The sequence below is a fragment of the Musa acuminata genome, chromosome BXJ3-9 (assembly GCF_036884655.1).
Source record: "Musa acuminata AAA Group cultivar baxijiao chromosome BXJ3-9, Cavendish_Baxijiao_AAA, whole genome shotgun sequence".
Taxonomy (NCBI): domain Eukaryota; kingdom Viridiplantae; phylum Streptophyta; class Magnoliopsida; order Zingiberales; family Musaceae; genus Musa; species Musa acuminata.
In genome coordinates, this window is record NC_088357.1 from 48,673,457 (window position 1) to 48,697,408 (window position 23,952).

Consider the following 23,952-nt stretch of genomic DNA (forward strand, 5'->3'; position numbering starts at 1 on the left):
AATTTAATTATATATATATATAATCTAGATTATATATATATATATATATAATTAGGATTTACGATTTTTGTAATTGTCGATCGCCCCGCTTTCGTTATGCATACTCTCTCCGATCGGTCATCATCGGCTCTAAAAAGCTGCTTCGCAATTGGAAGTGCGAACGGGGCCGACACTGTGGTGGAACTTCGTTGTCGCAAGGATCGGGATTGGGCGTGCATGGTTGAAAGCGAAGCGGTAGATTTATCATTTCAACCCAAAGTAAACGGACCGTAAAGAATGGACGCCTGAGGGAGTGGCCGCCGTTCCTGCTGCTGCCGCTACATGAGAGGAGCGGCCTCCCTAGGGTTTTGTTTCTTCCCTTGAGGAGAAGATGCGACACAAGGAGGGAGAGCCTTCGATGTCGCTCTTGACTCTTCTTAGAGCTGCGACGTCCGTGCTCGGTGGGTCGCGCGACCGCTTCCCCTCCGACTCCTCCATGGTTCGTTTCTTCAGGCCTTACTCTCCTCCTCCCACCTTCTTCGGTTTCGATTTCACGTGGACTTGAAGAATTGGATATTCGTTTGCGAGTTTCCGGTCTATTTGTTAGCCATGTTTTTTCGCTATTTAGGGTTCTTATCAAGATTCGGTTTTTGTTGGCTTCTGTTGATGAAAATAATCGCAAGTAACTTTCTTTCGCTTTCCAAGATTCCTCTTTCTTGTGGTTGCGGTGGTTGGTGAACCACGGATTTCGTGTTTTTTCAGTAAAGACAAAAATCGGCACAAATGTTGTTTCCTTGTAAATCTTCCTCGTGTCCCTGGTCGGCTTGGTCACTTCTCATGGGCGTGACTGAAGTCAACCTATTCATCGCGTCAATTATTTGTTCCCATACATTTCTTTTATTTCTAAGTGAGTACCGAAGGAATGGAATATGGAACCCATTGACATTGCCGAGTCTGACTGCTGATGATGAAGTGACAAGACTTTGATGTGCACATGGTTAATAGAATACTCTTCTTGTAGTGACTGTAAAGGCCACGCTGCAAGATCTTAAGCTGCATTGCGGTAACATTCCTGCTTATCTGAGATCTGCCAATTTTAAGATTCAATTGGGAATTGCTTATTTGATATTTTATGATTGCTGCTTCCTTTTTATTTGGTATGACTGATTCTTGGTTGCATAAAATCGTATAGTAATTTGCCAATAAGATTGTGTGTCACTTGATCATGTCATGACTGAATCAGAAATCATGTGTGGACCTCAAGCAGCCAGTAATACTCATAGTAGGTGGGTTAACCAGGCAGCTTTTAGGATATATCATCCACTAAATTAATTATTTTTTACAAACTCTATAATTGAGTTGCATCCTTTATTTTTTGGGTGAAATTTCGTACAACGAAACAAATCATAGTTCACATTTAGGGAATATCTTGATCGTACTCAAAATATTTGTCTTGCTGACTGTTTGTTTTATGTATTGAATGGATATTGCATTTATTACTGGAAGCCTACTGCTACAGAGATATTTTTCTGCCTTGATGATTTAGCCAATTATCTTGGTCTTGATATTTTTCAAAAATGGGAAACGTCTTTGCAAATGGAAAATAGCTGGTTTTTATTTGTATGATTATGAGGACTTTGAAGATTTTGATTCTAGAAGGATTTCTTAGTAGTTCAGGTTGGGTCAAAAACTAGTCTGATTTTGCATGTGGAAGTATTCGATTGGTTAGTATGCCTACCAACAAAGGTCAATAGCTCAGATATATGGATATCTTATTCCACCATGGTTCTTTATTAAACTGCAGATAGATAATCAGTGGAACCATAACCCATCTTTCTTGAATAAAGAAGTAGTCATCTTGTGCATATAGATGTTAGTCCACTTAATTTCTTAAAAAACATGGTGTGAATCCTTGTTATATTATTTTTCTTCCTTTTAAGTGCTTTGTCTAATACGATACCTTTTTTTTTTTTTGTCATTTTTTAGCGTTGCTAGTCCTTTCATTTTTCCTCTAATAATTTTCATATCCTTTTCTGTACGCATATATATTTTCAGTATGATTCAATACATGGAGTCTTCCCTTATTCAATAAATTGTGAACTCGTGTTGCATGTTCTGGTGGTATCTGCAATATAAGCTTTTCTTTTAGTTCTCTATTTCCTGTATTAGTTGTGGGAGTCGAATTCGCAAATAAATATATTGGATTTTTTGTTCTTTTAATTTGAGTTAAGATATAGGACATTGTTTATGTGGATCTAATAGGAAGTTTTAGGCCCATGACGGTTCACTTCTTATTTAACTTGCGCATGAATACACGTGGTTCCGAATGACAGATGAATGAATGGTCTTTTTTTTACCAAAGATCCAGCTGAGATCCCATGGATTGATTTTGGAGGTGAATACATTGTTGAATCTTCTGGTGTTTTCACAACAACAGAAAAGGTATGCTTTCACTTGAAGGCGTGCTGCACCTTTTTTACATCCTAATTTTCCATAATTCTGCTTGGTGCAAAACAGATGGCAATATCAACTCCATCTGCTGGGACTCCTCTGTTTGTGATTGGTGTAAATGAGAAGGCACAGGAACCGAGCATCGAGCGGTGTCTCTAATGCAAGCTTCACAACCATATTCTCAAATTGCGGAGGTAGGCTGCTTCATAATACGTTCCTCTTGCCAACTATCTTTTTTGTTGTTTGCCAAATGTATGAAAACTGAAGGTTTTTTGCTTTTGTATGTCTAATGTTTTGACAGTACTTTTAGTGATCATACTGCCAAAAGCCATGTAGAAGAATTTAGTAATGCATGAACCACTAGAACAAATACGGTGATTTTTCAGTCACCAGACTTGTGTGGTTTAACCGGTGCTTAACTTCAAGCCCCTTCCATGTGGAAGATGATCCAAAATCCTATAGAGATCCCCACTTTTTTATAAAGGTAAAAAAGTTGGGATGGGCATATATCTTTCTTTCTTTCTTTCTTTTTAATTTTTACGATGCATATTTATTCTGCAAAATAATTTTTAGGTATGCTTGACAGCGTGAGGGCCTGAGGGCCCTCCGAAAGGCATTTCTTGGGTAACCTGGTGAAGATGTTGTCTCGAATGATTTCATTGGCAACTCAAGGTGTTGAGAGTGCAACCTTATAATTAGGACAAATCCTGCATTTACGGATGGCATGCTTTGCTGTTTGTTTTCAGGTCTTTTATCTATGATGCTCATCTATTATCGGATCAAGTGGCTCTACGGGTTAGAATCTGCTGCTGCATCATCCATTTTATCATTCAGCATTATAATTTTCCATCTAATAAATACATCATCCAGGTGATGGACCTCATCTGATACCATCGGAGCTGTCATGGATTCGTTTGTGTTGTCGATCAGGTAAAAAAGAAGTCAGTAGAATAATTATGTGGCCGACGAGGAGCGAGCCGGAAAGGTAAAAAGCAATGGATGAAAAGCCAATCACCTGTCTCTCAAAAGAAATCTCCCCCAACCCATCAGGATCGATGAGTCCATCTTTTCCAGAACGAGTACAGTACACCATCGCATGCAGCAGGTACCAAAATCTCTGCCTTGCCATCGAGCGACGGTTACTAGTGGAGTACCCAACTGGGATGGGCTGTCCCCAACTCAAAGAGTAAAAGAAGAGGGATGGAGGAGGAGTTGGAGCAGCATGTGAACCTCTGCATTTGGAGGTCAGACAAGATGGTCCTGCAAGAAAAAAGTCAAGGGGAGAAATAGTTGCAGGACAGCAACCCCTCGGTGCATGCTATTCATCCATCGCACGACATTTGAAGAGGAGAGGGGAGAGGTGGGAGGTCGGTAAAAAAGAAGAACGAAGGAGAGAAAAATGTTTTGTCTTGGCGATGAGTAGGTTGAAGCAAAGATCATGTTCTAGAGAAATGAATGCACATCAGCATTAATATCCGGTGTCGGTAGGTAGGTAGGTAGTGGGGGAAAGTATATATTCTTTGCGACGACAACATCATCATCGTCGTCAGCGTCTTTTACAAGCATATCAAGAACAGGGATCTGGACATCGCATGTGAGACATGATCGCTTGCTTCCGGTTGCAGATTCATGAATCCTCAAGTTTTAGGAAGAGAAGCCTCATCCGCGAGCAGTGTGATACAGTGATATGACTGTGCTACACGAAGCATCGCATGCCGAGGAGGATCCGAGCACCGAGTCACAAGGATACGGCACTGTCGCTGACCCGCTGCGGTACTTGGCCTTTGGACGACAAACAGAGATGTGCCTGTGCACACGCACACGCACACGCACAGTGAAGTCCTCGAGGTAAAAGAGACGGAGAACTTTGTTGTTGGGTCAGCTCGACTCGAGTATGAACTTTCGCCCTTGGAGGGAGGGCATCACAGCAGAGTTAAAAACCAGGGTGAACATCATCATCATCTTCATCATCATCCGGTCGCGTTGCAGAAGTGTTCAGAAAAGTCCACACAGAATTGGTTTGTAGGGCACAAGTGCATGTGAAAGACCTCTGTCCCATCCATGCACATGCACAGAATTCTTTTTCCTCTCTTCCGCATCATTCTCACTCGCCCTCCTATGATTCATTCATTCACCGGGGTTTCTTCCCCCTTCCCAAGTTGATGGTATGTATAGATACATCAAGTCGATGATTTGGATGATGCAGGATCCTCCACGTGTCACATCCCCCCACCCCCCCGGGGATAAATAAGCGTGTAGCAAGCGAGCATGAACATGTCCTCTTCTTCCTCGCTTCGCATGGGAGTGGGAGGTGGAGGGGGAGATGTCCTCCCACCGCCTCATCACCATTGGCCCTGTTTTGGTCAAACGTCGCGAAAGGAGTCGGGAACCCAAAAGCCTCGCGGTGGGGCCGCCGCCTCAATCTTTCTGGTACATTCCTTTAGATTCCTCGAATTCTTGAAACCTTTTTGGGGATGTTTTTTTTTTTAAATTTTTTTACTAAGATTTTCAAACATTCTTGAATTAAATAAATACAAAATCATTATGTGCATAATTTCTCTAAAATTGTTTTTTTTTTCTTCAATAGAATTTAGAATTGAAGATTTCAATTTAATTTTCTCATGACCCAAAAAACGAAAGAAAACAGAGTCAAGCCATACCAGTTTCTCTGTCAGGCGTTTCAACTGAAGTTGCAGTCTCTGAGGTGGTCAGAGAAGGTCCCTTCAGCCTTCGGTCGGTGCTCTAAATAAAGATGCAAGTCTTCATCACCCTCTGCTTCGAAAGCTTTCCCCGATATGACGGCCAGCGACGCCACCTACTCCTCGTCATCCTGGGGTGCACACGGCATCATCGTAAACGTTCACCTTACGACAAGCTAGTGATGAGACACTCCCATGTCATCAAGAAAATGGTCGATCGGCAGATATGACGACATGCTGCGTCTTCCATGGCCTATTGCCTTCTCCTGGTTGTGGATAGCTTGGTTCCATCTGAGCTTGCAAAGGCCACCTTGATGAATGACCAAGCCAGAGAGGCAGAGGAAGCAAAATCGTTTTCCTTGTGCAACCTCATTTTAATTTTTCTTTGAGGGAGAAAAAGGCACAAGGAAACAGTAATTGTGTTTCTGAAGCCCCCACCAATTCCTCCGCTCCACATTTCCGAAGAAAAACACTTAAAAACAGGAACGTAGATCTAAAAAATGATTTGTTCAAGTATCACTTCTCTTAAATTTTCCTTAAAAAATTGTTTTTTGGTGTAGCATATGTATTCTCTGTTGCCTCGATATATTTCTTTTTTGCTCCCCCGTCTTGTCACCCTCCTCTATATATAATAGAGGGAGCAAGGTCGATACCCTTCCCCCCCTCTAATCGTCTCAGCTCAGACTAAACCAGTCGTAGTACACGTGAAGAGAGAGATAGAGAGAGAGAGAGAGAGAGACTTGGCTCAGAACAATCTGAAGAGAAGAGAAGAGAAGAGGGGAGAGAGAGAGAGAGAGTGTGTGTGTGTGTGTGTGTGTTTATGGGAAGAAGGGAGTATGGAGGAGGAGGAGGAATGCCGGGATGGCTGGGCGCTCTGGTGGAAGAGAGCTTCTTTGTGGGGTGCGGAAGCCACGAAAAGCGGAGGAAGAACGAGAAGAACATCTTCTGTCTCGGGTGCTGCACCAGCATCTGCCCCCACTGCGTGCCCGCCCACCCTTCACACCCTCTCCTCCAGGTCAGGCTTCCCCTCTCTGTTTGCACTCTCGTCCTTCTCTTATTCCAATCTATCATATGCCTTTGCCGGATTGCTTCTTTGTTTACCCATCTTCTCTTGTTGCGGCAAAAGTACTAGCTTTGATCCTGCTGCTCGTTGCAGCGGAGAGGACTCCTGCGTTTCCTAGTGTCTGAATTGGTTGATTCATGAATTGATTTCAGTAGCCGTCGATTGTTGAACCAAACCCATCTTCCGAATGACTAAACTAGGAAGCATCTCAGGACTCGATTGATTTAGCCAAGCTGTTTTGTCTAAATCATCTAAGACCAGCGATGTAGTGGTGGCACTACTCGCTGATGATGCTGGTTTTACTTTCTTGTATGTCCAGTTGGGGAACCAGGAGAAGATAATGCATGTTGGCAAAGAATTCGCATATCCTGGTTTCCTCTTAGTCTCGGGCTTTGGAATCGCTAATTTATTCCACTGGAGCGGAGACGACTACTGCCATCTTGATCAGGTTTTGTTTGGCCTCAGACAAAAAACACTACTTGCTGCTGCTGCTGCTTGAATAGTGGTAGGAATAGGTGCGGCAACACTTCAATTTTCTTTTCTGATACTCGCAGTACCAATAATTATTTCCGGAGCATACAGTCCAGAGAGAGAAAGAGATGCAGAGGAGTACAGTGACCGTCAGAAATGGATTCGTAGGCATTGCTTCCTAAATGGTGGTGGTAGTAATGGCTCCATCTAAAGAAGCTCACAGTGCTGGTTGGTAGATGAATCCGTTTCTCTTTTGGTCATTGTCTTTTATTTATAGGCATGCTATTTATTTTCTCGCATGTCTTTGATCTCAGCAGCCTCTGTTTATCCACCAAATATGCGAATCTACATCACATAAACCGGTTTTAACTGCCGATGTAAATGTTCTTGTTCATCGAGGACTCGTTGGCTCCCCTTTTTCATGCTTCCTGATTCATTCTGAGAACCTCCAACTTTTGCTGATACAAATGGGACTCTTCCTACTCGTGATTACTTGGACCTCTGATTCATTCACAGAGGTACAAGTGACTCTGTGAACCATACGGCCACCGTTCCAAATTGATCTTGTGGCCCTCTCGACACTCCAAAGCTTTCTATCTTCTCCTTACTTTTACCTCCCCACTCTCTGGTTCAGGGTGATCTTCTCCGAGGAGCCAATACCTCCGAGTTTGGAAGAGGCTTCACGTTTGTCGTCGTGGTATCATTACCTGCTGCTTCTTTTTATGTTCGAAGAACCAGTTCATCAGTTATGATGACATTCAAGCAAATAAAAGTACTTTGCGCTCTTTCCGCTTGACTTATCTTGCAATTTACTGCACGCCGCATCGACTTCGATCTATCAGCAAAAACAGCAATCGATACGACTCTGTAATCAGCTCTGTTTTGTTTTTGTTTTGGTGACTGTTTAGGTGCGACGCTACGTATACAACGATGTGGTTCGACTGGATGATCTGGAGAAGCTCATAGACTGCTCTTTTGTTCAGGTGCTTCCGTAAATTCCCAAGACTCGTCGGTTGATGTTCCTCTGAGTAACTTAGATCGAGTGTTGCCTTCCTTGTTCTCGAGTCTAGCGTATGATTCCTTGATGCCTTAATTTTGTTTGACAGCCTTACACCATAAACAGCGCCAAAGTGGTGTTTCTGAAGCCAAGGCCTCAATCTAGGCCCTCCAAGGTCTCTGGCAACACTTGCTTGACCTGTGACAGAATCCTCCAAGAGCCCTTCCACTTCTGCTCCCTCTCCTGCAAGGTACTGTTCATACTAGTTGTAAAGGGGTCCTGTGATGAACGCTTTTTGTCTCGACCATCCTTGTCACGAGCGCAATCGATCCATCGTTCGAACAAATATGGAAAGCCAAATGTTACCGGCCAAAAGGGCATGTTCCACTGTCGACACCGGTGGAATCTTAAGCCACAGACAGAGATTATTAGAGTGTGATGACATGTTCTCAAGTGCAGGTGGATCACGTTCTGCTGCAAGGGGAGGATCTATCGAGCATATTGTTCCGGTTCGAGGAGTCCGAGCTTGCCTTCTCTCACTTCGAGAATCTCCGGATGGACAATTCCGATCCCCTCGACGACGACGACGACGACGACGACGGTCAGATCACCGGCAGCGCAGTCCTGGAACGGCCAATGCAGAGCAAGGTCGGCTCACCGTCGGGCCATGGAGGGAAGGGTAGCTCGGGAACAAAGAAGAACAAGAGTAATGCTGGCTTCTTCCCGCAGATAGTCCTGTCTTTGAACAACAGGAGGAAGGGCGCCCCTCACAGATCACCTCTCTCCTAGTGTCGTCGTCCCATGCTTTCTCGTCATTACTAGATTATGTGCAGTATGTTGCCGGTCTATGGAGGAAGATTGAGGATTTCCATTACTGACTAGGTGGACATAGAGGCACCCATGTTTGAGGTTCGCAGCGCCCACCAATTTTGTACTGATGCAATGGAATGCACAACTTCCGTATCTATCCCTGTAGCCTTCGAATGTAACGATGGGGATTTATTTCTATGCTCACTACTGTCATCATCTTTGCCGGGTCTGCTCGGTAAAGTTGTGCACAAGCATCGAGTTACGTTTTATGTTAACTTGTTGTAGGGACAAGAGCACGGAGATGAATTCTCTTCTCCATCTCCTCCTACCGGGCAGCATTTCTATCGCTCGCATAAATGGGCAAGCAGTTTTGTTGGAGGCGGAAGCTTTGAGCATGTTTCTCTTCTCCATGGTGCTTCAGTTTAACCAGAAAGAAACGAGGGAGAAAGACGAGATGAACGGGTTCGGCAGTGTTTGCCACCACCGTCGTCATATCCTTGGCCAAGTTTGGTGTCTTCCTCGGAATCATTTGCGAAGGAGATGAGTGTAGAATTATTTGGATGATGTCTTCCCCGAGGAACCACCGGGGCTTCCCAGGTGCTACCGAACACCCACCGCCCACCCCGTGCCCTCTTCAGGTCCCACCCTCATGTGTGGTTGCCGCTCTACTTGGTGGAGGAATTCAAGAGGTGAACAGAACGAACACCCACCCTTGTGATGCATCATCTCCCATCCCCTCCTCTTGGTGCCCCACCCTCGTGTGTGCTTTCTGCTCCGGTCGTCGAAGGATGTCCCAGCGCCCAGCAATGATTGATAGCATGCTTCTTCCTTCCATGGAACCAGAGTTTTCCACCATCCCTGCCGTGGCACAAACGCCCCATTCGGTGCACCTGGCACAAAGAACCGGAAGATTCTCAAGTATCGTCTGCAGTACAATTCACGCACTCCTCTTTTTTGACTGCAGAGGCAAAAACAATTCACGCCCTGTTTTTGACAAGGGGAATGAATTTTTTCCGGCATTTCTCATTACCGGTTTAGTTCCGAGGGCTGGAGATGACCGTGACATGATATGGCGATGCGGTGTTTCCGTGGACGAACCAACCATAATGGCTTGGCTTCCACCCCGCTGTTTGCAGGAGAAAGAAAGCGAGGCGATGTTTTCTCAGTGCTTCGGATCCCTATCGTCGGACGTGAGTCACTCATTTCCATGTTTCCTACATCTTCTAACTTTCACATTCATCTCCGCCGATACTATTCCCATGGGAGGGACAAAGATTTGATTCCCCCCCCGCCGTCTGCTGCGGTGTCCTCTCACACTGTTGCAATCATTGAAACAGCACACACTCACTCGGTGGCGCCGTCTCCGCCTCTTTGAATCATTTATGGATATTTTGTTTAGATATCAGATCTAAACAAAACTATAGTGACATGCAAAACTATAGCGAGGGATTTATATTGGCTCGTTCACTGCAGTGGAAGCCGAGGCCCAAGTTATGATCTTTAATGGGCCTGAAGCAGGAAAACATGTTCTTTAGCCGGCCCATTATATCAGAACGTAGGCAAACGTGTAGTTGATTGAAAAGGAGAGAGAGAGAGAGAGCAAGCATGTCTGCGAAGCAAAAAGATGGGATGAGTGAGAGCGTCGCGATGCAAGATGAGACCTCCACATCGCAATGATTTGAGGAAGCACCGAAAGGATGGAGAGAGAATGGATCAGGGCTTCTTAATTCCTTGTTATGTGGTAGTCGACTCTGCTGGACCCGCAGACGTCCGACCTCAATTGAAGGTTATCTGTCCGGTGATGAGGAGGACTGCTTCTTGCATCCACCAACAAACACAAAAAGGAGCTCAATAAAGAACTCCACATGATCCATCCATCCCTCACCCTCACTCCCATCTCTCTCTCTCTCTCTCTCTCTCTCTCTCTCTCTCTCCTTCCAACACTTCAATTATTGGGTCTCTTCTGCTCCTCTATTTTATTTGTATTGTCGGAGGGGAAGAAGCTCCATGCTCGTCCACCTTCCAATATTTACATGTCGTCGTAAGGATGGATCCATATTAATTACCAACCATCTGCTCTGTATGTGGCTGCCAAAACTTGTGCTTATAAACAAAAACACACAAAAGAAAAGAGGAAGCAAAAACAAAAACAAATAAAAACACTACTGGAAGCAAAAGTACCGATCACCGACATTTCTGTTTCTGGTTTTTAAAACAACAACAGCAGAAACGCCAAATGCCTTGTGCTACGACGGTCACGAAGAGTCCCCCAAGATTCTTACTTGGCAGCAACTCATTGGTTCTGAAATATAAAATGATGTTGCGGGCACAACAGCGAATCCTCCTCCTTTGGTATCAGCCTCCGGGATATAGATCGATGCGTCGAGGCTTCGGTGTGCTCAGTCCATCCGCGCACCGACACGGAGATGACGGAGATGGTGGTGGGATCCGAGGTCGGGCGGAGGGGGACGCCGTCGCCGCCGCCGCCGCAAGCTCTCCTGGAGCGACTCAAGGACTACGGCCAGGAGGACGCCTTCGCGCTGTGGGACGAGCTCTCGCCCGAGGAGCGCGACCTCCTCGTCAAGGACATCGAGGTACGGTCCCTCCGCTTGGTGTTCCTTCCCAAGTGGATCGTTACTTCTTGTCGCTCCATTTGTTGTAATTCTATAAAATATGGTTTCTTGAAGTATCTCTGTTGAATTAAACGGAATTTGAGATCGAAGATTGCTTTCTTTTGACCTGCGGCCTTGTTGTTTCATCGCCTAATGCGGGTTCTTGATAATTTAAGTTAGTCGGACAATGTCACTGAGGTCTTCTGGTACAAGAGTTCCATTCCGTCGATCTGATTGGATTCTTGGAGGAGGAAATGGTAGTTGTTCCAATTGAGCAAAGCCTATCAGGAAGATCGCATGATAACGTCATCTTTAACTGTTTTAGGACTGTTTTTCCTAAAATTTCTTTCTTCGGTTCTAATTACGTGCCGTATGTGTACGAGAGGTCAAATCGTTGTAAATTATTGTCGCCACTGAAGAATTTTGGAATAGGAGCGTTCTTTGATTCGTTTGGTTCTTGATTTTGTTTTCCTGTTTCGATGACCACGGGTTTCGTCTCCCTTCCGATAATGTGCTTGGTTCTGCTTGTTTACCATATGTATAATGCCAGAGCTTAGATCTTCCACGGGTCGATCGGATCATCAGATGCTCACTCGGATCTCAAGGTGAGTTCTATCTGCCTTCTTATGTGCTTTCGTGGTGGAATCTCAATTGCTCGTGTTTGGATCTCGAAAGGTGATCCTTTTTCTTTTTCCTGTAATTAATTCTTGCAAACAATTAGGTGCATATTTGCCTGCCGTGGAGCCTGTTCCGGAATCTAGTGTCTCGACCGTAGAAGTGAGAACTCTTGAAGATCGAGAGAGGTGGTGGAAGAGGGGACTGAAGGCCATTTCGGAAGGGAAGTTAGCTGTTGTACTTTTATCTGGTGGACAGGTACGTAGTCCAATTAACACATGTTCTCGTTGCAGCTATGCTTATATGTTTTTTTTAACCTTCGTAGATTCATCCTTATCATTTGAATTTGTTCGATAATTACTGTATTTAAAAAAAGAAAACTATTTAGCTGTGCAACAGACCACAATTGTGAAACTGGAAGAGGAGTTAAAAAAGTTATACTAGGGGAAGTCTGTTTAATTCCTCCGTGTGTAATTTTGTAGCTAGATATTCCTACATAGAATCAGGGAGATGACCAGGAATTGTGGCATTTGTGCAACTGATGACTGGATACCCTGAAGGGTTTATATGGTGAACCTAAATGAACCACACAGGAGAGAACCTTGCTCTGACAAGAGCTCTTATGCCTTTCAAGTCAGGCTCAGGAAAGTGGCAATGGAGAAAGTGCTGCCACTTAGTGAACAAGACTTTCAGGAGGTTTGTAGTAGGGTCTTACGATGCCAGGTTGGGAAGCAGCCATTTGGAGAATATGGCTAACCAGGATTTACAATGACGGCACTCCGAGTGTGGTCTGCGCCCCGTCAGCAGTTTGGCCCTCCCCACTTCACTATCACTCTCTTGTCGATGGCTGACAAGTTGTCAACAAGAGTGACATCCCACACAAGGAGGTCATCGGTGCAAGGTTATGTGGTGCGCCTTGCAATGGTAGCCAAGCGTTAATCTTGGTTCTGATGGCTGATGCTAAGGTCACGGAGTTACTTGGCGAGGGTCAATTGGGGTTAGCCCCTTTATCCAAGTTGTCTTGCACATCCAGATGGTCACAATTGATGTCCATGTCAAACCAAGCCACATCCAAACGATTTTTTGGTTTTCCATCTCTTTCTTATTGGGTATCAAACCTTATCATATCTATCATATGTGTGGTCTTATTCAATAATGCTGCATCTTTACCTAAATATATAATATGCTTAAGGGATTTAGGAAGCTAATGGCTTGTTGTTTATCCTTGTTGTAATCTCACCTTAAATAGATTTTTTTGCCTAATTTAAAGATTACCACATTGAAAAACCTAGTGATAAAGCTTGACAAATTCCGCTACATTTTTATTGAAATTCACCAATTGAGATTTCAATATTTTTTCAATAATACTATCATGGTATCACCTTATTATTATTATTTTCTTGTGGTTACCTTTTCTTGATTAAATGCAATGAGTTCTTTTATTTACTTTCTATATTTGCTATATTTCTTTTTGGATTTTGGCACAGGGGACTCGGCTTGGTAGTTCCGATCCTAAAGGATGCTTTAGTAAGTTGCTTATCTATGAATTCTATACTTGATTACCTGTAATAAAATATTTATTTTTATTTATTGTCCAAAGTGTCAGTTGCAAAAAAAATATTTTATCATCTTTCTAGCAGTAAAATTAGATGTAAAACTTGTTCTCTCAACCTCAGTGATCCATTCAATTGATTCGATATATGCAGTCGGTTCTTTAAACCCGCTCGCATGGTCAATCCCAAAACTAGTCCTTATCTTTTATATGTAGTATGTACTACTTAAATCTTTTAGCTCATTTTTCTTCCTTTCTCTTTGGCATGAACTGTTTATCCAATACTTTTTTTAGTATTGATATACCTATCTTTTAATTTTCCGATGCAATCTCTTACATTGGTGTTGGACAAAAAAGCTTCCTTTTCTGCGAGAGCATTGAGCAATACCCATCTTTAACTAGTAATTCAGCCATCAACATGGAGTCAGCATAGTACTTCGCTTTAGTTTCACTCCTTCAATTAAAGAATAATTTTTGCAAAACAATCGATACAGCTTATGGCATTGACCTTTCCCTCATCTTCACGTCTTCTGCGGTGCCTGCTTCTTTGGGCAAACCTGGGCCTTTTGTTGCATAGAGTCATTTATACATTTTTACCATGTGTATCTGCATTTTATCATTGATTCTATGCAGTCTAGCTAATTATTCCCTATTTACCAACATTTCACATATCCATTACTCTGGCCACTGGTTGTACTAGATATTTCTTGTTAGAAGCATCATGATTTAATCCTTATGATAAGCAATTTTTTCTTCTTTCATATAAATATCCCTTTCTGTATCTAAGTACAAATTTCATTTTGATCATCTACAATCTTAGACTAGTTCTGTTTATTTATTTGTCTATCAGAGAAGTGACTTCTTGTGATCAGTCTAATATCTCCCTAGTTATTATAGGAAACAACGAAGCTTTACCCACTTACAGTTATCTTGCTAGATGAGATTTGATTCCATGCAAGGGGTCCTTATGCTTAGCATATGAACTTGATTATTCTATTCGTAAAGAACATCTTTCGAGGGAATTCCATGGCAAACTCACAAGATATTAGGTTAAGAACTGCATCTGCCCTTAAATCCTCTCACATGTTCCTATACGTTATCTGACAGCTAATAATAATTTTCTGTTGCCCTTTTTTAAATGCTGAGGTTTGATATTAAGCACTTCTGTCGATTGCTAAATTAGTATACAATCTCTTTATTTCTTGTTTTAGACATTGGTCTTCCATCTGGAAAGTCACTTTTTCAAATTCAAGCTGAGAGAATTTTGCGTCTCCAAAGACTTGCAGCTCAGTCAAATGATGGTAGGGTTTACTACACGAATCCTTTCACTGTATCTCAACTGTCTGCTTACCATGTTCCATGTTACTGCCATTATCAGCTGGTTTTGTGCCACCAATCCCATGGTACATTATGACTAGCCCATTTACTGATGAAGCCACCCGCAGGTTTTTTGAAAGACATAAGAATTTTGGCTTGGAAGTTGATCAAGTAAGACATACATCCTTCCTACTCTCTGTTGGAAAAGATCTGGGCCGACATTTCTTTCTGATGCAGGTGACCTTTTTCCAACAAGGCACCCTTCCGTGTGTTTCAAGTGATGGTAGATTCATCATGGAGACACCATACAAGGTATGGTCCTCCATTCAAGATTTCTACTTCGCATATATCTAAAGCTTGTGGTTCCTAAATTCCGTATGCAATTGTATGTAGCTCTCTCTTTCTGCAACTTAGCTTTTATGACATTGTTATGCCGACTGGATGATCATCTTTGGCCATTAAGAAATTATCTTCTTTAACTGATCATAGTATTAGATGCTTTGTGATCTTTAATAAATGATATTATTTTACCTTTAAAGAACTTGATTGTTTTTCCATCCCTACATAGCTCCATTCAGATTGCCACTTAAAGTTGAGAGGATCAGTAACGTTTGACATATTCTTATGATGGATTAACAACATGATTTCAACTATCTTATGTTGTCACTTAGCTCCACAACACTAAAAAAACTGAGACACAAATGATATGTAAACCCTTGCTACCAAACAATGAACAATTCCCGTTGAAGTCATTGGCAAGTCTAACCGTTTATCTTCATTTCATGTTCTCTTGGGTTCAGACAGTAACTTAATTTGCTATAGATTAACGTTCATATGTTCCATTATCCTTCTATCTCAAATCTTCTTCTTTTTTTCTCTTTTCTTCTTATAACTGGGAATATTTCTTTAGGAGTGTGCAACTGCTGCTTGTGGTTGATTCTTCAACAATATTTGTGCAGAATATATGGTACTGCATACCTCATTTGCAGTATGTCGAGACATATGTTTTCTACTATAAATATATAATTAGAAGGTACACTAATGCATATGAGGACTATAAAGCTGACAAATTAAGAAGGTGAGATAGAGGTATTGGCAGGGGAAGAATAATTTGCAAATATTACTGGCATTTTGGTGGGGTTAGAGAAAAGTGGTAGCGTTAGAGGTGGAGTTAAGAGGAAGGTGGAAGTTGAGGAAGAGAATGATAGAATATGAGGAGGATCCTCTACTTTTGTCCCACCATCTTCTACTTTTGTATCTACTATGTTGCATGCACTACCTGCACTCATAAAGAACAGATGCCCTTGGCTCAGTCCAATTTTAGACTAAGGCTTTAACTTCTTAATTACGTGTGGAGGTAAACTGCTTCTGGGTTTTCCCTAGTGGTGGTTTAAATACATGTGCTCTCTGTGTACTTTCATAATTTCATTTGGGTTGGAAAAATTGCTGCATCTGCCAAGGCAGCAGCATATGATGCCTTTGGAACTCTAGTTTTTTAAGCTTCAGTCCTGTTGTTCTTGCTGCATGAAATTGGTAACAGCCTTTTTTATGCAAATCCAGGTGTCCAAGGCTCCTGATGGAAATGGTGGACTCTATTCAGGTATTGTATCTTTATATGCATATCTGATATTCATATATTAATCTTATCGTGTTCATGTATTGTGTATTTATGATGCATATCTGATATACATATATTAATCTTACTGTAGCAGAAGGTTAGCTACTCTTCTTCACATATTCACACTTGATTTCTTCTGTTCTTTCACAGCTCTTAAATTGTCAAAGCTGCTGGAAGACATGGCCATGAGAGGTGTGAGATATGTGGACTGTTATGGGGTTGACAATGCATTGGTGAGAATGTTGTTGGTTAAAGTCTGGTGAACTGCCTTCAATTTGCAGCTTACTAATTTGACCACCTTAGAGCAGGTTCGCGTAGCAGATCCAACGTTCTTAGGATACTTTATTGACAAAGGTGTGGCTACAGCAGCAAAAGTCGTCCGGAAGGCAAGGAAAATTATGTCCTTTTGTAGAACATCTTAACTTAAAACTTTTCAGTTTAAGCTGCACAATAGCAAAGTTGAGCTTAGGATCATTTCGTCAGAGGTTCTCGATGATGCCTTAGTTGCTTATGGACTGTTCCCTTTTTGAGACAGTGTCAGGAGTATGCTTCATTAAACCATTATATTCGATTTTGATTTTGATTTTGATTGCTCTATCCTGCTGGGTTTCCTAGTTGGTAGGGACATTCCCACAGCTTGTAATTGGCAGGGTTCAAATTGCTCAAGAGAGATATGTGATATAATTGAAGATGATCGTCCAAGATGCATAATCAAATGCTGGAAGTTGCTATTTGCACTTAGGAAACTAATTAAAGAATAACTTGTGTTGTTTGTGTAGTTTAGCTTCCTAACATAGTTATAACATTTCCATATAATCATTTATAGTGTCGTATTTAGTTCATATCTTATATTATCATTCTTCAGTTGCAAGGATCTCGAGAAAAATTTACAATATTCTGATACTCTGGCTAATTCTAGTAATCTTATTTGGATATATGAACATTAATTGATTTGAGTTACCTTGTGTTGGCTTAAGTTACTATGTTCCATCTGGAACTCATATTGTCAAATTTGGACATAAAATCAGGCTTATCCACAAGAGAAAGTTGGAGTCTTTGTCCAGCGAGGCAGAGGTGGACCTCTTACGGTGGTAGAGTACAGTGAGATGGATGCATCAATGACTACTGAGATTAATCAGAGCACTGGGCGCCTACGCTATTGTTGGAGTAACGTAAATCATTATTCTCTTCATTAGCTGAATATCTTGTCTTTTAGCCTTGTGGTTTGATCTCGCTATACAGATCCATTAACTAAGATTGTCACTTTCACTATAACAACTGATTTAATGATTTCACTTGTCAGAAACAGATGTGCTTATATTCTAATTACCACATCTATGTAGGTATGCTTACATATGTTCACTCTGGATTTCCTGAATCAAGTGGCAAATGGCCTCGAAAAGGACAGCATGTAAGTTCTCCTTGGTAATTCGATTTTCTATATGGTCAGTTCTCCCATGAGTCCATGTTAGTTCCCTGTTTAATCCGTGATTGATCTTTAGCAGCCAAGCTTGCATATTTAAGTAGATGACCACAGCTGGAGTCCATGAATGATTCTGAACTATTATTTCCCAACCCGTAATAAACTTTTAGAGTTCGTCTATTTGATATGCCATGCAAAGAGACTAACAATTAGTAATTCCTGAGCTACCGGGCAAGCTATTCTTTGGAATTAAATCCTTGGGAATACGACTGACAAACACTTCCTAGGTTTTTCTTTTTACTAGTTTATAGTTATTCCTTGTGTAACTATATGATGCAGCATTATGGTAGTTTACAAGTTTTTCTTCTATAACTATATGATGTAGCATTCATGGTATGTAATTTCAAATGGTAACGTCCGGTACGGGCAGTACGTATCGGTCTGACGGCATACCGGTACGCGGACCTTCCGTTACCGGACGGACTGTGCTACAGTGCTATAGTGTAGCATTGCTACAGTAGAGAGAAAAAAAATTTAAAATCGTTCGGTACGCCCTGGTGTACCGCTCGGTATGCCGGTACCATACCATACCGAGCCAACCTCGAAACACTGGTACGGTACGGTATTGCATACCTTGGTAGAATTTTCTTATAGATGGTTAGTTCTCTTTCTTTTTAATGATTTACATGCATTAACACCACTTACCAAATGAGTTATTGGTTCATCCAATTCCTTCATGTAAGAATGTTCAATTTTCTACATCAGAAAAGCTGTCATTTTCAGTTCATTTTAGTTTTATTTGTCTAAACAGTCATGTAGAGCTTGAAATGTTACTTCCAGAGCACATCTAAGACAGACTGTTGATTCCACTGCAGTTACCACCTAGCTGAGAAGAAAATTCCTTCGATCCACGGATACACTATGGGTTTAAAACTTGAGCAGTTCGTATTTGATGCATTTACATATGCTCCATCAATGGCACTTTTTGAGGTTGGCTTCCGATAAATTCCATTTTAAGCACTTTATTGTTATTGTTGTTATTCTTCATTTGGCAGGGACACATGGTTTCATTGGCTTGTTCTGACTGCCGAATGGTATTTTATTGAACTGATCATCGAGTGATTGCTTTGGAGAACAGGTCTTGCGGGAGGAGGAATTTGCGCCGGTCAAGAATGCCAATGGGGCAAGTTACGACACTCCTGATAGTGCTCGCCTGATGCTTCTCCGCCTCCATAGTCGCTGGGTGGTTGCTGCAGGCGGCTTCTTAACGCATTCAGTTCCATTATACTTAACTGGTAATCTTCCATCCTTAAAGCATGTATCTGTAGCCATGTTGCTGCTATCCTTTGATGATAGAATGCTACACCAAATTCCTACCATTGGTTAGATACTATCGATCTACTCATGAAACAAAATCAAGCCGCAACAAGAGAATGTGATGGTCATCATCTTTGTAACAGGTGTTGAAATCTCTCCTCTTTGCTCCTACGCTGGGGAGAACCTTGAAGGGTTATGCCGTGGGAGAACGTTTCATGCACCGTGCGAAATTTCATTTTGAGGCAGGCTGGGAAAACGCTCTTGGCAGCCTGTAATCTTGTGTACACTAATATTATGTATCGGACATGGTTTGCCTCAGCTATGATCCTTGATCTGAATTTTACCAGTCATAATCTTCGGCACATGAAGAGTTTGTATCTCTCTTGAGTCACCAGAGTTTTATCGCAGTCGATCCAAGTTGGATCGACAATGTTTAGAGCACGGGAACCACAAGTATGTAATTTATATTACACTTTTGTGTTCGAAACAACTGCATTGTCAGCACTCCTTTTACATCTCCATAATATATGATGAGTACCAAATTAATCTGAACCTTGTTTTTCTCTTTACATTTTTTCTCACAAACTACTTCCTCTATATAATCCCCATAATATATATGATGACAACTGCATTGTCATTTCCTATTGAAGCTGCGGCAAGATTCAGGTAAGATATGGGACGGTTAAGGCAATAAATTTAGAATTAAATGCGATGGCAATATAGCGAGCTGAATGATCGAGTCGAATGATGTATTCAGCCAAACATTTCTGACTTGAGCTGAAAATAAAGTTGTGGTTTCAAGTGAGCATCAAAGGGTTGAGTGGTCAAACATAAGCATGCCATCTATGTTACAATTGGAGGCAAAGAGAACTTGTTGTCACAAAATTCTATTTTATTTAAATTCTTTAACAAATAACTTGGTTTCTTCTTCTCACGTCGAGACTATTTTTCATTTGGACTTTGGGGATAAAATACTTGCTGCTTCGAAGAACACACTTTGGGTTGATAAAACTTTTGATTGAACTCTCCCACACACACACTCAAACCTTCACCGGGATCGGTGGCTGTGGAATGAACATAAGATCACTTCCCACTATTTTTTGGCTTTCCTCGGAAAAGCATATGTTAGTGATTGTCCTCATCTTCCAGCTTGACAATATGGTGATGCTCCTAGGAATGGTTTCAGTGCAGTAAGGTGATGCCTCAGGAACATGTGGACCGACTCGGTGGTCACTGCTGCGATACGAACCACCATTCCTAGTGCCTGTTATGAAGCCAAAGACACCACAGGTCAACAAGGATAACAATACAATGTAACATGCTCTCGTTCATTTAACTGACAAACGAAAAAGACTATATATATATATATATATATATCCAAAGAGAGAGAGACCTGAGGACCAAAGGTACTGCAAGAAGCAATCAGCAGAGGCCTTGTTGGACCATGTCTGGGTTCTGATCTTACATGATGACTTATGTTGGTATTAGGATAATGTAAATGTCTTGACATCATCTGCTTAACTTCTTCCTGCAGTTGACATCGCAGATCCTTCAACTTTGGGCTAGAAATAAAAAAAATGTATTAGCTCCATCTACCATCAACTTGTCAAGTGGCTTGCCACATGATAATGAGGATGATTCCACTCATTTGTGAAATGCAACTCTGGCCCATTTGCCTCAAGATCAGATTCGATAATTCATGAAAATTCTTGAATGGTATGCAAATTATTAGCTATACTAATTTTCTCTTATTTATGACTGTAGAAATGCATGTGAACTGGGAAATGTGGATAGAAGACTGCAAAAGTTAAACAATAAATAAAAGATAGATGGATCTACCCTGATATTATGACCATTGCCATGACTTGGTATTCCTGCATCTGCTCGGCAATACTGGTACCAGATCTTTTGTCCAGCAGAACCTGCTTAGATGATACATGTAAATTAGTTACATATTCAAAGAACTACACTGGCACTATCAAAATATATTCTAAATCTATTATCATATTTAGTATATTCAATACATGGATATGCTCTTGATGTTTTTTTCAATTGACAAATGCAACGATGTGATGAGAATCAATCATTTGACAGTGGCCAACTCTCCAAAGATTCTCTACTTAATAATATCACATAATAGTAGGTGTACATACTGATCACGACTACATACAACTTGTAACAGTTTTCACAATCTAACTAGCTATGATCAAGGATAAGCTCCACCGCACCAACTTACATCTGAACATGAGGCTGACAGAAACCTTGTTAATTTATATAAGAACAACGGCAACGCAAAAGAGTACAATGGTTATTTTACATGGTTACTTATGCAAGCCATGTCTCCAAATCCATGATCAGGGGAAGCATTACCGAGTCCAGAAATAGAGGTTGATCTCCATCCAGGTATATGTGATTCGTACTCTTGTAAAGATCAAATTCCCACCGTTCTCCGCTTTCATGGCGTCCGCTAGTAACCCAATCAACAATAACCAAATTTGAATCAGAATGCACCCTAAATAGCTGCATCTGGGAGTACTTAGCAGTCGAGAAACAGGTGACAGGATCAGGGATAACAGCTAGAAGTGCATTCCTCCCAACTCTAGCCTATCGCATGAACGAACAAGTTACACATTGCAAAAATTACTAATCAGACTATTACCGGTAGAAGAAATAACTTGGTTTCACTTAAGTGCATAGATACAATGACGAAAGGTAGAAGGTAGTCCACAAACTAAAAAATGTCACCATACGATAGTCAATCTCGGAATAATATCATGTTCTGGAAATGAGATACCTCAAGAAATTGTGCCGAGCACTTTGAATCCACAGACTTGTATACCTGTCTAAGAAATGACAAAATGCAGATTAGGGTAGACGAATACTGCTTTGGGGAGGGAGGAAGGAAAATGGAAGAATATAATCAGATCGTCAGAAAAGACATCAACATATTAAATCTAGTCAGCTGGATGTAGTTTTAACTAACAATAAGAAAAGTCGATTGATAAGGATATAAGTGAATCCAAAATTTTGTTATATCATGCTCACAGATAGTGCAGTTGACAGAAAAAGTTTAGGCTTTCATACGAACTCTTCTTCTTCTTCTGACTATCCGTGTTCTTTGGGATCAATAAGATGAAAAGGGGATGAATGATCCAAACCTTGGTGGAAGCCTGCGTTGTAAGGGCTGCGGTGCAACCATCGCCGACACTTATATCCAACGAGATTTGATCTCCCTGTCAAATGGGGAAAGAAAAGAAAACGTCGAAAATAATCGATTCTGGCTTCAAAAGGCCAATGTTTTCTAACGAACAAGAAGACAAAAAAAAGAGATGAAGAAGCAACTTTTAACACCAAGAATTGATTACGAAAAAAAAGAAGAGGGAAAAGAACAAAAAGACAATTAAAAGAGCGAGAGAGAGAACCGAGACGATGCCGCCGCCATAGGACAGGGCGTAGATCCACACGGCGTCGGACTTGGAGGAGCCCACCTGTTAGTGGTATCAAAGAAAAACCGTCGATTAGCAGAGATGGAGGAGACAGGAATATGATTAGGGTAAGACAGCGCAAAGAAGAAGGAGACGAGGATACCTTGTTGGGGAAGATGAGCTTGAGAGGGTAGCAGGAAAAGCAGCGGGTGACGGTGGACTTCCCCCCCACCATCTCCACCATCACCCTCCCCTTCTTCCTCTCCTCCTCTTCCCCTTCCATCTCTCTCTCTCTTCTCCGACGACCCCATCCAGTTTACACTAGCAAGGAAATGGGAAACGGGCTCGCGTGCAAATCGTGCGGCCCGTAGTACTACAGGCCGAACCATGGGCCTTAATGGCCCAATTTGGAACAGAACAGGTCGGACCTCATGCGAAAAGGACTTGTCGAATCCTTAGCGTGCATGCCCTTACAGAACTCTTGGATTATTATTATACAGCTGGGGCGACTTGTCAAATACAAAGTCAAAGTCAAAATCATCCTGACTGAAGGATTCAATTCACTCCGCATTAGCGAACCATCTTGACCACGAAGCCGCGAACGGAAGGAAGGAAGGAAGGAAGCCATGGATTCCACCCACACCTCACAGCACGGATCAGAAGTGAAAACCACCGGAGCACGAAGAAGAGACCACCACATCCGACCCACCCCGCAAATCACGCGCACCAGACTGCACGAGGGTTGAAAGGTCCGCGTCCCTACGGGTCCCACCCCTCCCCCCGAACCCCCTAATCCGCACCTTTGATGGCGAACCGCCTAATTTAATTAATTAATTAATTAATTAATTAATGTTTCAACCACCGTCGAAACGGTCCTTCTTTGACTCCTAACGCTATCGTCATTCCTAGCGTCAGCGCTTCGTCCGGCTGCGGCCACGCCAGAGCCACCGTTTCCCGTGACCCCTCCCCGCTCGGCTAAGTTATGCTGTTCCCCCGCTCGACGATCCCTGGGATCGGCGGCAATTCCTACTCCATATCGACGGAAACAGGAAATCTGCGGAGGAGGTGATGTTACGTGGGTTACCAACTTGCGAACATGTGCAGTTTGGGGGCACATCAGCGTTGGCTCACTTAAGCTGCTTCGGTGATCAGGATGCATATTCTGACCGCACTTTGTGTAAGGCACCGAATAATTCGGTAGTTGTCGCAATCTCTTTCGTTTCTCTGCTTGTCTAAATCTCCTTCACGCTGGTAAACACACGAGAATCTTCTTCGACTTCAGGATGGTGGAGCTGCAATTGTTTCCTTTCATTTTACAGTGGGAAAATTTCAAGACAGTATAATAATAATAATAATAATAATAATAATAATAATAATAATAATCAGAATGTATTCGAAATCTAAAATTAATTAATTAATTAATTAAAATAAAAAAAAGACTTTATGAGTTCAAATCGCAAAAGATCACTTCTATCAACCAAAGTATACATGATAAATAAATAAATAAATTTAAATCTCATCGATTAAGTAAGTCACTGCTGTCTTTGAGCTTTCTTGCATTTACGGGTGGATTAAAGGTCATACTTGGCCTCCAAGGAAAGAA

At 41.9% G+C, this 23,952-nt stretch overlaps 3 protein-coding genes across 5 annotated transcripts; 2 read left to right on the forward strand and 1 right to left on the reverse strand.

The window, feature by feature from the left end:
- Positions 1–66: 66 nt before the first annotated feature.
- LOC135649914 (protein RGF1 INDUCIBLE TRANSCRIPTION FACTOR 1-like) lies at positions 67–8,672 on the forward strand. The gene is made up of 8 exons (XM_065168880.1): positions 67–2,421; positions 2,497–2,914; positions 3,004–3,225; positions 3,301–4,860; positions 5,071–6,144; positions 7,572–7,646; positions 7,770–7,910; positions 8,120–8,672. Exons 5-8 carry the CDS (start codon positions 5,950–5,952, stop codon positions 8,447–8,449), a joined length of 741 nt encoding a protein of 246 aa, XP_065024952.1. The 5' UTR covers positions 67–2,421; positions 2,497–2,914; positions 3,004–3,225; positions 3,301–4,860; positions 5,071–5,949; the 3' UTR covers positions 8,450–8,672.
- Positions 8,673–10,858: 2,186 nt separating this feature from the next.
- LOC135649363 (UDP-N-acetylglucosamine diphosphorylase 1-like) lies at positions 10,859–19,476 on the forward strand. The gene is made up of 15 exons (XM_065167633.1): positions 10,859–11,064; positions 11,633–11,687; positions 11,804–11,955; positions 13,185–13,224; positions 14,461–14,550; positions 14,628–14,737; positions 14,804–14,878; positions 16,127–16,166; positions 16,335–16,417; positions 16,493–16,570; positions 17,213–17,356; positions 17,528–17,595; positions 18,483–18,597; positions 18,746–18,902; positions 19,068–19,476. Exons 1-15 carry the CDS (start codon positions 10,897–10,899, stop codon positions 19,163–19,165), a joined length of 1,473 nt encoding a protein of 490 aa, XP_065023705.1. The 5' UTR covers positions 10,859–10,896; the 3' UTR covers positions 19,166–19,476.
- Positions 19,477–19,778: 302 nt separating this feature from the next.
- Positions 19,779–22,670, reverse strand: LOC103999493 (urease accessory protein D). Of its 3 annotated transcripts, none has more exons than XM_018831299.2 (8): positions 22,513–22,670; positions 22,347–22,412; positions 22,083–22,157; positions 21,719–21,763; positions 21,295–21,528; positions 20,764–20,846; positions 20,318–20,486; positions 19,779–20,188 (listed from the first exon to the last, which is right to left on the reverse strand). In XM_018831299.2, the coding sequence occupies exons 1-8, from the start codon at positions 22,630–22,632 to the stop codon at positions 20,063–20,065; spliced, it is 918 nt and encodes a 305-aa protein (XP_018686844.2). In that variant the 5' UTR covers positions 22,633–22,670; the 3' UTR covers positions 19,779–20,062. The 3 variants fall into 3 exon arrangements, 2 of the variants coding, with proteins under 2 accessions (XP_018686844.2, XP_009419526.3); XR_010501240.1 differs by having other exon boundaries at positions 20,051–20,188; positions 20,318–20,452; XM_009421251.3 differs by lacking the exon at positions 21,295–21,528.
- Between the last annotated feature and the right edge of the window lie 1,282 nt (positions 22,671–23,952).

Bases quoted from the DNA above. Each gene is read 5' to 3' on its own strand.
- LOC135649363 (XM_065167633.1), top strand. From the start codon at position 10,897: ATGACGGAGATGGTGGTGGGATCCGAGGTCGGGCGGAGGGGGACGCCG. The intron at 14,879-16,126 runs GTATGGTCCTCC...ATGCAAATCCAG, and splicing joins TCATGGAGACACCATACAAG to GTGTCCAAGGCTCCTGATGG. The intron at 18,598-18,745 runs GTTGGCTTCCGA...TTTGGAGAACAG, and splicing joins CATCAATGGCACTTTTTGAG to GTCTTGCGGGAGGAGGAATT.
- LOC103999493 (XM_018831299.2), bottom strand. From the start codon at position 22,632: ATGGAAGGGGAAGAGGAGGAGAGGAAGAAGGGGAGGGTGATGGTGGAG. The intron at 21,529-21,718 runs GTATCTCATTTC...TTCATGCGATAG, and splicing joins GCTCGGCACAATTTCTTGAG to GCTAGAGTTGGGAGGAATGC. The intron at 20,189-20,317 runs GTCTCTCTCTCT...GCTTCATAACAG, and splicing joins GCAGTACCTTTGGTCCTCAG to GCACTAGGAATGGTGGTTCG.
- LOC135649914 (XM_065168880.1), top strand. From the start codon at position 5,950: ATGGGAAGAAGGGAGTATGGAGGAGGAGGAGGAATGCCGGGATGGCTG. The intron at 7,647-7,769 runs GTGCTTCCGTAA...TTTGTTTGACAG, and splicing joins TAGACTGCTCTTTTGTTCAG to CCTTACACCATAAACAGCGC. The intron at 7,911-8,119 runs GTACTGTTCATA...TCTCAAGTGCAG, and splicing joins TCTGCTCCCTCTCCTGCAAG to GTGGATCACGTTCTGCTGCA.